Source organism: Primulina tabacum, chromosome 1, assembly GCF_025594145.1.
Source record: "Primulina tabacum isolate GXHZ01 chromosome 1, ASM2559414v2, whole genome shotgun sequence".
Lineage (NCBI taxonomy): Eukaryota > Viridiplantae > Streptophyta > Magnoliopsida > Lamiales > Gesneriaceae > Primulina > Primulina tabacum.
Window position 1 is genome coordinate 3,428,829 of NC_134550.1, and position 14,362 is coordinate 3,443,190.

Here is a 14,362-nt window from a genome sequence, read left to right on the forward strand (position 1 = left end):
AATCAGGCAAAAAGCCTGGATACATGAGCTACCAAAAAAATATAGGGAAAACACCAAGAACTACGTCGATAATGGGTATCGTAATACAATACAAACACCTAGAAATGAGTGGGAGTTGAAAGCAGGCCACTGATACAAACTTCTGATACAGATTATGCAGCTTTTGTAGTTTAAATTAGTTACGAAGATACTCAAACACAATCATGCCAGGAGGAGAATCAAAACATCAAAATAAAATAAACTACAACATTAGGCCCTGGTAGGGTGTCCGAGTTGGTAGAGGAGGTAAACGATTAATTAGTGTTCAAGAATTCGATTTTTCTTAACAATACTTTATCGGGTAAACCTGTCGCATATAGTTTGCCGGTGTAGTTTAACTGACTAGCTAGGTGGTTTGTATGAGTTGACCCGAGGTTTTACCGGATAGGTAGCGGTAAATATATATATAAATAAACCACAACATTAGTGAGAAAATGTACAAAACATCTCAATTAAACACATAGGTCCAGAGATCCAACATCGTATGACTTCACTCTAAGCCCTAATTTGCAGCAAGACGATTTTATTCATCTTGATCGACCATTCAAATTCTTTACCCCTAATCATAATTTTGCATGGGAAAAAATTATGAGATATAAAAAGTATAGTCCCGGTAATACACCACAATAATAGTGTGATGATAAGAAAAACACATTATTTGCGTATTCTGTTGGACTATATTTTTTTGAAATTTGTTTATTTTGCTTTATTTTTTGTGATTTATTTGAAATAATAAAAAATTGAAAATATTTGGTCGCAAAATTTTCCATAAAATTATTTTGGATAAGTTTGAATAGATTTAAAGAATATTTATGTGATTTTGAAAATATTTTGCGTATCTATTTCCTGGAGATTTTGAAAATATTGTGCATATTTATTTCTTGCAGATTTTTGAAGATATTGCAAGATATTTGAAAAAATTAGATAGTGAGTGGATTTTGAAATATTTTATTTGAGATTGATAAAATGAAGATATGAAAAATCAATATTTCTTTAGTTTGAAATTTCATTTATACTAGTATTATTTTCACGCGTTGTGTTCTATGTAGTTGGAATAATTGTATAAACATGTTTTTTGTTGTTTTAAAATTAATCATTTTTAATATTGTTTATTGGGAGTGATATATAATCTTCTAAAAATTAAACAGGGTAGGTCTCTTGTGAGACGGTCTCACGAATCTTAATCTGTGAGACGGGTCAACTCTATGGATATTCATAATAAAAAATAATACTCTTAGCATAAAAAGTAATACTTTTTAATGGATGACCCAAATCAGAGATCCGTCTCACAAAATACAGCCCGTGAGACCGTGTCACACAAGTTTTTGCCAATTAAATATATGGATGAATTTTGGATTGAACTTAAAATTATAAATAAAGATATGATTGAAAGATTTAAAGAGAAATATTATTTCAATAAAATTTAAAAAAAATCATAAATAAAATTATATTACGATGATATAATTGTAATTTTAACTGCGATTCACCAAATCAATTAGAAGTTAGTCAGTACATGGATTTGGAACCGTCTTAATCCGGTCCATAAGAATCGTGATCGGAACTAGTCGAGGATCGGTCTTGGAACCGTGTTTCAACAGATGAAATGCAACTGAGACCTATGGCAACATGTTTACTAGGCTCTTTTACAAGCTTGATTTAACTGTTCCATATCATTCATGTATTGTTCAGAAGATGTCCCAGCAAAATTAATATTTGTTTTTATAAGTTATGACACATTCTGTTGTTTCACTTTATTTTTTAATTCCTAATTTATATGCAATATTTTCAGCATAACGGGAACGTCGGTGTTCACATCATAGATACGTTTAATTCTCTTAGATTTGATGAAAATGAATTATTGAATTGGAGAAGTCAAATTGTAGTTTTTTTGTGTTCCGATTATAACTTCGAGTTGAGTTTATGAATGTTGCAGCATTATTTTGGCCCACGGCCTCATTTGACAACAATCTTGTTTTTGTCAAAGAAATTTCCGATACCAAATTATATCTTCCTAGGAATTATTATGTCATCATTGTCCAACAATGCCTCTCAACGGATGGACTAGCCGGGGTGGTCGATACAAATGGACCAGTTAAAGAACAGCAGACAGGGTACATCGACATCTGGTTCGATCCCGCTTACTAGTGTCATTAATCGGTCTCCGCAGGCCTGTGAGAATGTAGCATCTTACAATATGGGAAATATTTCTTACATGAAAGTAGTAAAACCCAGATAGAGCCAAGACAGAAATAGGGAAAAGGAAACGGTTTTCTTAACTCAAACAGACCCAAATCAACGACAGACTGACTCAAAACACAAATTCAAACAGGATGGCACTTCCTGATGTGCTCATTTAATTATCAAAACAACACACAAACACACTCATAAAAAGAAAGTACGAAAGCAAATTTATCAAGGATTTTCAAGCCCAAAAAAGTCTATGAATTGAGGATCTTTGACATATCCTTGCTGGGGAGGAGTTACTGTAGGAAGATTCAAGAGTTCAGTATAGCTAACATCAGAATTCATCTCATCGTCCCAGATTGTGTTCTGATCAGAACCGATGTATCCTAGATTAGCGTTGTCAAAAGAACGAGGATCAATCATGCCCGGATTTGAGCCACTTGTTGCAAACCACATTTCATCCTTGCCATACATAGAAGGTCCGCTGTCAATAAATGGCAACTCAACCCTATAAGGAGTAACATCAGAAAGTGGATCAAAGCCACTGTTGTTGTCTATGTTATAGGAAACATTTGAAACTTGAGAACCAGGTTCCATTGATGATACATTCTCAAAGTGAGACAAATTCATAGATTCTTCTTTAGGAGTGTCTTCTGGGTTGTCACTAGAAGGTGGGCTAGAGGCTCTAATCGTTCGACTTCCGATAATTACATGGTACTGATTCTTCACTTGATTATCTGTTCGGCCATTTAAATGTTTAGAAATAATTGCCCATTTGTTTCCATAGCATTGATGAAGTTCAAGAAGCCTTCGCTTCTCCTCTACAGTAAACGGCTTCTTAACAATTTCGGGATCCAATTGATTCACCCACCTTAAGCGACAACTCTTCCCTGTGATTAAAATAAAATGGACAAGCTGTAATTTTTAGTTACGAAATTGGAAAGGATATTTAATTTCACAGAGAGTGGATATGGATACCTGTTCTTCCTGGGAAGTGTTTTGCAATGAGTTCCCAGTTGCTGGGACCAAACCTTTGGACAAGACTTGTCAGCAGTACATCTTCTTCAGGCTTCCAGTGAAATTTGTTGCATGTAAACTTCTTTTTGTTTGCCCCATTCCCTGTTCTAGAGTCCTCCATTGCTAGAAAAGCATATATTATCGAGCTCTATTCCATGGGTTCTCCCATCAGGCAGCCCGCACCGAGATATATATAGAGTACAGAAACAACTATCATGGATGTATGAGAGGTGAGATTTTATTAATTTGAATCAGATTATTAAGTGAAACTGATTTTGTCGATGTGATTACATTGACCGAATCCGCCACCTAATATTCACCAAACTCCAGCCGTAACGTAAACACATTTATTGTCCAACGCCCTCGATATCTCTTTTCCACGTGTCGATACGAGGTCAAGTACATAAAAATAAAAAGAAAGACTGGCGAAGAGAATATTTGCTAAAACCAGTCTAAAAAAGTAGTGTGAAAATGAATTCAAAAGAACGTGTGTTTTTCCCTCTTAATCATAATTGCAAGTTTTTTTTCCTTGACTCGATAAATGTAAGTTGATAGATGTGAATAGTCAAGATGATGTGAGTTTCCATCATTCTAACAAGAGCGAAGAGAGTTTGAGGAACTTCTCTGATATTAACTGGCACATTATTTCTATTGGGGAAGACTAGTAGACCACCAAGATATGCAGGCCACTAGATCAAGGGCTGTGTCAACTGTGCCACATATATTCCAACAAAAGCTATTCCAACAAAAGTGGGTTGCGATACAAACATCTAGTCTTCTAAGATAGCTGAGTACAAAGGTACACAGCACCATAAACTCTTCGTGATATTGAGAGTCTTTAATTATTTCCATCTTTTGGCGCTTCCAGTCATCCAGTGACATCTATGGTTGCTCTTGTAAAAAATAGAAGGAAGAACATATATTTATCAAAATTAAACAATATGCCAGTTTAGTAAATAAATGTAACTCCAAACCTGTGTTAGGATGGCACTCACCCAAAAAACAAGCTGACCAACTGAAAACTGAACAGTTAACCAGATTGATTCTAGCGTAATAACAGATTTATCTAAACCAGATACAATGTCATTTACTTATTCTTTTTTACTTAAGTTCTTTTTTTTCATACCATTAAATAGTCAATCCCCAAACACCAATGAATATTCTACTCCATTTCTCTGGATTCGTCCCATTACACAATTTGGTAAAACATTACTTTCCCACATGGGACAGAAAAATATTATGGTTAAGTTGCCCAGGCCTGTTCAACACCGCAAGTTGTGTCTCAAAAGGTGAAACCTTAAGGAAAACAAGAGCATAAAATGTTATTTCGTAGAACAAATAGAAAATAACTCCCTACGATGCCTTAAACCGCAATACTTGAAAATGAAGATGTCTTGCATGCCACCTCATGTTTACACTGATATTCAACAAACCAGTGTCAAAGATTAACTAACGAGTAGACCACATACAGGTGGTAACACTAACAAGTATTTGCTTTTGTAGATCACTGCCATATATATGCCAATCTACAAATCTGATCAATTAGTGATGGCCAAAGAAAAGTTCATTAGATTGAAGCGATTCATACGATTCTGAGATAAAAACAAGTAATATTTCATAGTGTATAGGTGAAAAATAAAGTGCCAATGATTCACCAGTTGTTGATCAATTTTTTACAATATTATCAAGTGAAAAGAGATACAGGATGCTAACAAGAAGTTGTCTGAATTGAGCAATTTGGTAATGTCGGATCGATTGCGAATTAGGGATTCAATAACTTGTTCTAAGAGCTTTTATGTAAACGCCATTGTTCAATTGTTTCTTCCCAGTTATTTTAAAAATCACTTCGCTGGTTATGTGGAGTAAATTGGTCATGATTAGAACTTAGAAAACATCATTCTTTACACTTTTTAATTCTACCTGTTATTGTATCTTTATATTTGTTTCATATGTAGTTATGGGTTAATCTCTATAACCGTGAAGATAATAAGCTTCTAAATCACTTTAGGGGCATTAAAATCAATCAAAGATCCAAGTTCCTCTCAAAACAAACAGATCAATTTAACAGTCTCCACGATCCACCACCTTCATAGGTTTTTGTACATTTTGGGGTCTTATACATTTCATAATTGGTTTTCTGATAAATATTCACTTTGGGATAAGAGCTCAAAGTTGGCATCATTTCCATGATCCCATACACTCTGACCGTACAAGCATATGTTATCACCAGAAAAAGCACTACACAAAATACAAACTCCACCAACAGAAACTGTAATGGATACTTTTTTCATAGGGTACAACAATCCAGCAACCAAATATTAGCATCAAATTATTCTCAGAAGGAATACATACTTTATTCATGATATTAATGACAGAGACAGCAGTTAGGCATAGATCTAAATCCATCCCGACAATCCATATCTGTCAGCAACATTGTACATTACCAAATTATCCCAAACATTGCCAAATAGATGCTCCCCTCCAATGGCAAAAGTAAGGGCCCAAGAGGTTAGAATAGCCGTGAACACCAGAAAACCAATTGCAGACCCAACAAGATCTGCGGAAAGGAGGAAAGGCATTATATTTAGAATAACTTGAAAGGCAACTCACAAAATTGAATTACCAAAGCTACAGGCTCTTAAGTGCAACAGAGCAATTACAGAAAATGTCAAACACTGAATTTATATAGAGGAAAATTCTTGGGTTTCCTTTACCAGACATATGATGATAACAGTGAGGAAGATTTTACACTTTCCAAATGACAAATTCAGACACCAGGCCAGGTAAACAATCATAAGGAAAATGCAATTTTCGAACCTCCGAATAGCGGGACCAAAACCCGTTGCCTTACCACTTGGCCACGCCCCATTTCCATTTATAATCTAAACTAAGAAAGAATAAAATTGGTATTGGTTGTTTGTCAACTCCAGTCCAAATATATATATATATATATATATATATATATATAGTACGATTTGATACATATAGATATAGTTGAATTAATAGTCACGTGACAGTTGTGTACGAATGAGGCATGAGAAAGCAAATATGGGGTGTGGTGCCTCAGGGCTCACGGAAAATGAATTAATATGGATGCTATTCAAATGTATGCTTGTCTATGCATCATCAACATCAGTCACAGGCAACCTCACAAAAGATCAGGCAGCTCTTTTTGTACTGCCTTGAGTTGATAACTGGTAGTCCATTTCATTCTTTTCTCTGGATTTTGTTTCCAGTATACAATGTCTTTTCTCAGTTGATGAAATGTTTAGTTTTCAGATTATGTAGCTCCACACAGGTAAAATTTGGTTTATGAAGCCCGCAACAGACATTTTTACATTCATACGATTAGAAAGATAAGTCAAAGCTCTTGAGATTTCAGGTGTAGCTCTCAATGGCAGCATGAAAGAACTTCGCAAATATCATCGCAAGAAAGTCAAGATTGTTTCAAATAAAACAATATAACATTCTTAAATATATCTAAAACGAGTAAAATGCTTCCTCCAAATCCTTGAAAACAAGAACTTACAGCGACGGAGAAGGGGGTCCGAATGACGAGAATGTGGGCGGCGAAGGAAGTGGCCAGAAGTAGAAGCAATTCACGGCCCAGAGGAACGGCAGGCAGAAAAAACCCCATTTGAAGAATCTTCGGGCGTAGGTAAGCGATTCATCATGTGACAGGCCTAGCGGGCCATCGATAGTGGGCCATTCGGCCCGTACAACAGATCTTCTGGAAGACGAGGGCGACGAGTTGCCGACATCCGCCGCGACGGGGGTGGCGGCGGGATTAGGTTGTCTTACGGGGAGAGGATTCCTCGATTCGTTTTCCATGGTATCAACTATCACCACTTTTCCACTTGCTGGGTAGCTGATTAGATGTCAATTTTTCTTCTTTTTTTTTCTTTTTTTTAATAATTATTTTAAGGAAAAATAGATATAAATAATTATTTATTATGTAACTTTTAATAAACTAATTATCTATATATATAAAAGCAGAGTTTTTACCAAAAATAGTAACTTCCCACCAAAATGTCATTTCTAAAAAATGAAATAAATATCATGAATATTGAAATATATATACTGCAATAAATGATAACTTCATTTATTGTTTGCATTGATTACATCACTTCATTTAGTTCAAATTTGAATTTAATTCATTTTTATATTAGTTCAAATATAATTTCTGTATTATATGTATTTTATTACTTTTTTATTCAAAATGAAACTAAACTCTATTAAAAACATAAACTACATTAAAATTTTTGCAGTGATTATATCAATCAATTTAATTTGTGATATGATTTTAAAAAAATATTTCTCATTAGTTTTATTAAATTTGATTTAAAAATATTTATTTATAATATGTTAAAAAATAATAATATATATAGATTCTCAGAAATTAAAGAATTAAATATGTATTTAGGTTGGTGGTCGACATTAATATTTTAAACACGATAAGAACCATGTCATTGCCTTAGGGTAACATAATTAATCGACATACATTTATATTTAAGAAATTTTTTCAAAATTAGCGAAAAAATAGTTTCTTATTTTTATTTTTTTATAATTATATTATTTTTTACAATTTAAATATTTATTATTTTTTATAATAATTAATTTTAATAATATCATCCACGGGTTAAATACTAGTTAATAATATTATGAACATTTTGGACCTTTGGTTTGTAGATGAGAAAATATACGAGGATAGGTTACAGCTCTAAAATTTTGTGTGGTAAAATTTTGTAACTGACATCAAATAAACTGATTTTAAAAAAGCTGAATATTCGATCTATTTTTAACATCATATTATAGGACGCGGAATAATTATGGATAATCAAAAAAATGTATCAATTTTACGATTGAAATTATGATTAAGTGACAAGTTACAATTTGTCATTTAAATACAATAAATAATCTTATTTTTATTTTGTATTTGTGAAATTGTGGTGGTGATTTTATTGAATAACGTAAATCTTTATTAACTCACATGTAAGTTATTTTAATTTATCAAATTTATTAGGCATAAATATTATTTATTTTTTTAAAAAAATAAAAATTACTAAATTGAGTAAAGAAATTTATGGATAAGGATAAAATCAAATGAAATGTATTAAATAATATCCTAAATTTTTTTATTCATGTTTTATAATTTTTAAAAAAGAATTTTTCATATATTATGTTTTTGAAAAAGTATGTTAGTTTAATTTTTCATCAGTAAGAAATAATATTGATTAAAAATAATTATTTATAATATATTTTATTAGTGATAAATCATTAAGTTTTAAAGTCTAAATTAGATAAATATATATAAGATTTACGAATTAGTAAACGTATATAGATAATAATTATTAAAAATAATTATTTATACTGATTTTATATTTATCATAGCAAGTAAACGTATCATATGTATATATTTAAACATTTTGAGCGACAGAAAATAAGAGTGTGAAAGAATAGAGGAAAAAAAATATGTTTAATTCTTAAAACAAATAAAATTATTATTTTTTATTAACATATGATATTTTATTTTCTTCATAAACTATCTACAGATAAAACAAAATTTGTTAAGAGGTGTAAGTAATGTTAGAATATTAACGATTAGTTAATAACTGATGCATGATATTAAATTTTTTGAATTTTATTTTTTTTATATTCGATTTCAAGGATTTGAATTTTTAAATTTAATTTGCGGTAGAAAAAATAATATATGATTGTTTGCACTTAGATGGACTCCTTTTGACAAAAACTTGTGTGAAACGGTCTTACGGATCATATTTTGTGAGACAGATCTCTTATTTGGGTTATCCATAAAAAATATTATTTTTTATGCTAAGAGTATTACTTTTTATTATGAATATTGGTAGGGTTGACGCGTCTCACATATAAAGATTCGTGATATTGTCTCACAAGAGACCTACTCTTGACTTTTTATCAAAAAAAAAAAGAGTTAAATAATATTTTAAAAGTGTCATTTTCCAGTGGAATAAAAAAAGTAATTTTGAGATTAAAAAAAGTAAACTCAAGTCTATTTAACAATTTATTTAGTGTATTTGTTATAATTGTTGAAATACAAAAAATTTTTTGAGTCGAAACACAAATATCATATTTTGAGTTTTGTCATAATTGTCGAAACAAAAAATTCTTTATGAGAAGATCTCATGAGTCAATTTTGTGAGACGGATCTCTTATTGAGATCATCCATGAAAAAATATTATTTATTATTATAAATATATACAAAATTTATCCTTGAGACCGTCTCAGTCGAAACATTAAAACTTTTGTGAGACATAATGCAAATATCATCTTATGAGTTTCGTTATAATTGTCCGAACATAAAAACTTTTGCGAGAGGATCTCACGAGTCAATTTTGTGAGACATATTTTCTATTTGAATCATCTACGTAAAAAAATTATTTATTATTGTAAATATGAACAGAATTTATTCGTGAGACCGTTTCACAAGAAAACTACTATTATCGAAAACATCTGGTTCTAAAATCGAGATCTTAGAGTCAAATGGAAGAGTCAAAGTTCAGAGTTATCCATATATGGATATATGATCAAACACAAAATCAAAAAGGACTCCATGCTTCAATCCAAGGCTGAGAAAATAATATTCTTCAGCAATAACTGTTGCGATTAATTAGCATATGATCTACATTCCAACAGCAGAAAACTGTAAATCTATATTCTATTTACAGGGGAGTATCAAGAAGTACGGCGATTACAAAACAAGATGAAACCGTAACCAGTCCAGACTGGGCCGGATCCTTCCGGCCACAGGCAACTCTCACGTGCTTCGACCAGACAGGCAGAAATGGATTTTTCAGGTAAAAGGATTCTTTGCATCATTTAAAATTCTATGGCATGGTTCTTGTCGGGGATCTAGCTGAGGTTATAGCTCTAAATTGAGGCATTTCGAGAAATGGATCAAGCGTGCTTCTCGAGTTGGGTTGTCTGTACGGAAAGACGGATTGTTCACTGTAAATATGATTGTTTCGACCAACCATATAAGAAGGGTGTGGTGGTGGAGAAAGGAAAGTGTTCCTATACGCAGGTGCATCTCGTCGTAATGGACTCGAGGTGGGAGAGACGGGCAATGACGTTATGGTTCGTGCATTATCCCTGTAGAAATAATAAGACACTAGAAATTACTTCAAGACAATATTAATTCAGTAATATGCACGGTGAAGAACAAATCCAGCAACATGACGCCCTTATCTCCCGAATCCTGGATTTGCCCTCACACAATGTATACATAAATAGCAAATAGTTCAAGAGTTAAATCGTGCACCTCGGAGTCATCAAGGTTCTCGGCACTGCAAATCTCCATGTGTCATCTCTGTCAAAAGAATTGTTCTTTCTGTTGGACTGCAGCTCTAGGGCCGTCTGTTAAGAAGAAGACAAGTTCATAAAAAATAAAAAAAACCACGAAATTTGCACCAGTTTTAACTATCCTTTCCAAGATGCAATGAAATTGACAGAATGGAAATTTACCGGAGTGCGGCTCCCATCAAAGGCACGAGGAAATGCTTCTCGGGTTATATTGGCATTGTTTGCTCTTTGTGTAGTTTGGTTTTTAACAAAAGGGTGACAGAGTAGTTGAGATGCAGTAGGCCTTGCAGATGGTTCGCGCTGCAAACACATCCTTATCAAACTTTTCAGATCGGCAGATAAGTGATCAGGAACCTCTGGGGCATCTCTACTATTTCCAATTTTGAATATAGCAGCAACCTGTTAAACAATAAATTCAGAACTATTAACATCCAGTAATTTCATTGCTAAGTCAACAATTTTGGAATCAACAGCGTGAATCTAAAAGTCGAACCCCTTCATATTGGCTCCAAGGTGGTTTTGATGTTGCCATTTCAAGAACCGTGCATCCTAAACTCCAAATATCCACTGGAAGGCTGTAACCATTTGTATTCATTACAACCTGAGGGGTAATAAAATATGCTTGCTTAGAAAAAATAGTACACAAAATAAAATCCTCATCTATCTATCTATCATATATATATACTGAGAGAGAGAGAGAGAGAGAGACCTCAGGGGCCATCCAGTAAGGGCTGCCTTTGAAGGATAACATCGACGAACAAGCAGTTATCTGTAAAATTTGGAGGGAAAATTGCATTAGAGTGTAAGATAAAAGTAAAAAACCAAAATCTAATTCAGATTATCCATAAATCTGTAGAAAAAAAATACCAAAATATTACTCCAACCATCATTGTAACAGTTTTACGTGGCGCAATATTATGGATCATGTGACGTATTCCACCAATCGTTGATCAGTTTTCAGCCCAAAAAATTCAAGAATCAGTTTGTGTTCACGTAATGTTCTATGTTTAGCTAGCTAACTGTTTACTTTGGAAAAATCGTAATATTAAATAGCGTCTAATTTCATATGAAAGACGAATAAATAATGAAAACAAGGAAGAAGATACATGTTTTGCCATGCCAAAATCAGCAAGTTTTATTTCCCCATTGGGATCCACTAAAATGTTTGCTCCCTTTATATCCCTGCAGAGAAGAGACCAAAGGTTCAAATTGGAGAAAAAAAAGTAAAAAAGAAAAACCCACACACAATATTTCATGCAAATTAATATACTTAGCATCAGGGGAAGGCGTCGGGAGTCACCTGTGAACCGTGTTTTTTCCATGTAAGTAAGAGAGGCCTGATGAGAATCTGCCTGGTGTAATTTTGAATAACAGGCTCCCCGAAAGGTCCATATTCTTGCAATAGTTTATGGATCGAACCTCCCGAAACATACTCCAAATAAACGGATAACCTTACTTCGTTCTGGAAGAAAAAAGGGGCATCGTTACAAGGTTCATGAGTCTGAGTGCCATTATCAGATAAAAAAACAAAAATAATATTTGACTCGCACCAGATCACTTCCATAGTACTGAACGACATTTGGATGTGAAAGCTGACTAAGCAAAGTTATCTCCTGTTGTAATAACCAATATGTCATAAAGAAAACAATCCGTTAAAAGCCGTTGAAATATATGCGCGAAAAGTAAAAAATATCCGAAGTACCTGGTTCAGTTGCTTGAGGCTTTCTTTTGAAGATCGATCTTCTGAAACCACCCTAACTTCTTTTATTGCACACATTTGCCCATTCTCACTGCAAACGTAGACAATACAAGATAATATAAATATGCGAAAAGGTATAAGCTATAAAATATAGTAGTATATGACCTTTTTTTTTCCAAAGGCGTGCATATGGTAACGACATTAGAATCTTCATTACCTATTAAACCCGAGGTAAACATGACCAAAAGTTCCTCTTCCAAGAAGCCTCCCTTTCCTCCATTTTGACGAACTACTACCCGAGCTTTCTGGTTTCCCCGGACTTCTTGGAGGAGTAGGTAAAGCAGAAGGACTGTTAGGAGTACCAGGTGGAAGGGGCAACCTGTGGCACTCGCCTTTTACATCTTCTAGTCTACCATTTGACGAGTCCAAGTTAATACCATTAATTCGAGCATGAAAAGGTGAAGTGACAGCCGTAGTACACCACGATCCTCGACCTGGACTCCGTGACAACAGACTTAACACTCTGCTCTCCCCATTTCCTCTGCCACATAACCAGGAATTCTTTGAGGCATAACCAAAACTCAAACAAATAATAGCAATTCATTGGCCTTCTGAATTTTATCACGCAAACTAATAGAGATAATACCGCTATGATATCTAATTCTTGGAGTTTCTGGTTTTACTCTTCCTAATAAGTCAACGGCTTAGTATAGCAAGGATAGACACAAAACCAGAGAGAACACAATAAAAAAACCCCAAAGCCTGATTGAATTGACTTTTTTATCAGATTCCTAAATCAAAAAGAGATCGTATGAGCTATGAAACGAATCAAGAAAAATTGATCCATAAGCAAAAAGAACCAAAACTTTCAGTCTTGATGCAAAAACTCCAAGAATCAAATTAGACCCAACCACTATTCATATCCAAGATTAAGATTTCATTCATGAAAAAACAAGAATAAAATCTAAAATCTCCAGCTGAAAATCCAACAAACCTTAAGCCAGCCATATCAGCAACATGAGCTGGATCATCAGACGACGCAGATGAACTAACACTGGAAGCAGAAGCAGACCCGTGCGCCAACCCGACGCCATGGACATGACCCGGATGCTCCGTCGGCGATTCCAAAGGCCTAGGCAAAGGATGCCCCTTCTCCAAAGATGAAGCTGAATCGAAACCCGAAAACCCGGAACACCCTCCTCCCACAGGGGAAAACTCCCGACTACTTCTCGGATAATTTATCGATTGTTTCAACACAAGAACCTCGTCAAAACTCCGGGCTTTACTGTCTCTGTTATTCCCATTTTCTCTCCCCTTCGTCTTCAAACTTTTCAGTGATGAGCCCTCTGACGAAGAAATCTCAGGCCTGGTTTCCGAATCCTTGCTCCTGCCGGATAATTTATCCCACCAAGCTGGCATTTTTTCACAGAAAAAAGGGAGATAAAAATACCAGAATAAGCTTACCTACGTGTGTATCTGTACATTTACACACCTATGTAGGTGTCTGTGTGTGCTGGCTATCTGTATACCTCCTATCTTCCATGCGTAAACAACAAAGAGGAAGAAGAAGTCTAAAATTGGATTTTTGGGTTGAATTTATAGGAGGAAAGAAGAGGTTATGAAGAAGACAAGTTGAAGAAAAAAGGACCCATTTCTATTTTCTTGAATTCCCTCTCTCCAACATATTCATCTCACAAAATCTACACGTAATATCCTCTCACATAAATCATTATATGTGTGTCTATATATATATATATTTGTAAGTGGAGAGTGGTGGACAAAAAAGCCAATGAGAATGGGAAAGAGAACAGTCATAAACAGTTCAGCCAGTTGGGGGAGGCAGCCGGTTGTTGGATCGAACCAGTTGTATGACGTGGCTTATTGTCCTTCTAATCATCTTGTATCAATTCAGACATACGTATATAGTGTATAAATTTTTTGATATGTTTCACGTATATCATATATATTTATGTTGATATGACTGTCATCATTATTATTATGTGGATGTGCAGTATACTAAAATTATATGTGTGTGAAAATAATTAGAGTAACTGAGATTTACATCTGAAACTGATTTATCTGATT

General features: G+C 33.9%; 1 protein-coding gene and 1 pseudogene across 1 annotated transcript; both read right to left on the reverse strand.

Moving 5' to 3' along the window:
• Nucleotides 1-2,291: 2,291 nt before the first annotated feature.
• On the reverse strand, nucleotides 2,292-7,067 carry LOC142521451 (uncharacterized). Its single transcript, XM_075624682.1, has 3 exons — nucleotides 6,770-7,067; nucleotides 3,202-5,797; nucleotides 2,292-3,113 (listed from the first exon to the last, which is right to left on the reverse strand). The coding sequence occupies exons 2-3, from the start codon at nucleotides 3,359-3,361 to the stop codon at nucleotides 2,452-2,454; spliced, it is 822 nt and encodes a 273-aa protein (XP_075480797.1). The 5' UTR covers nucleotides 3,362-5,797; nucleotides 6,770-7,067; the 3' UTR covers nucleotides 2,292-2,451.
• Nucleotides 7,068-9,812: 2,745 nt separating this feature from the next.
• Nucleotides 9,813-13,962, reverse strand: LOC142521551 (mitogen-activated protein kinase kinase kinase 3-like; annotated as a pseudogene).
• Between the last annotated feature and the right edge of the window lie 400 nt (nucleotides 13,963-14,362).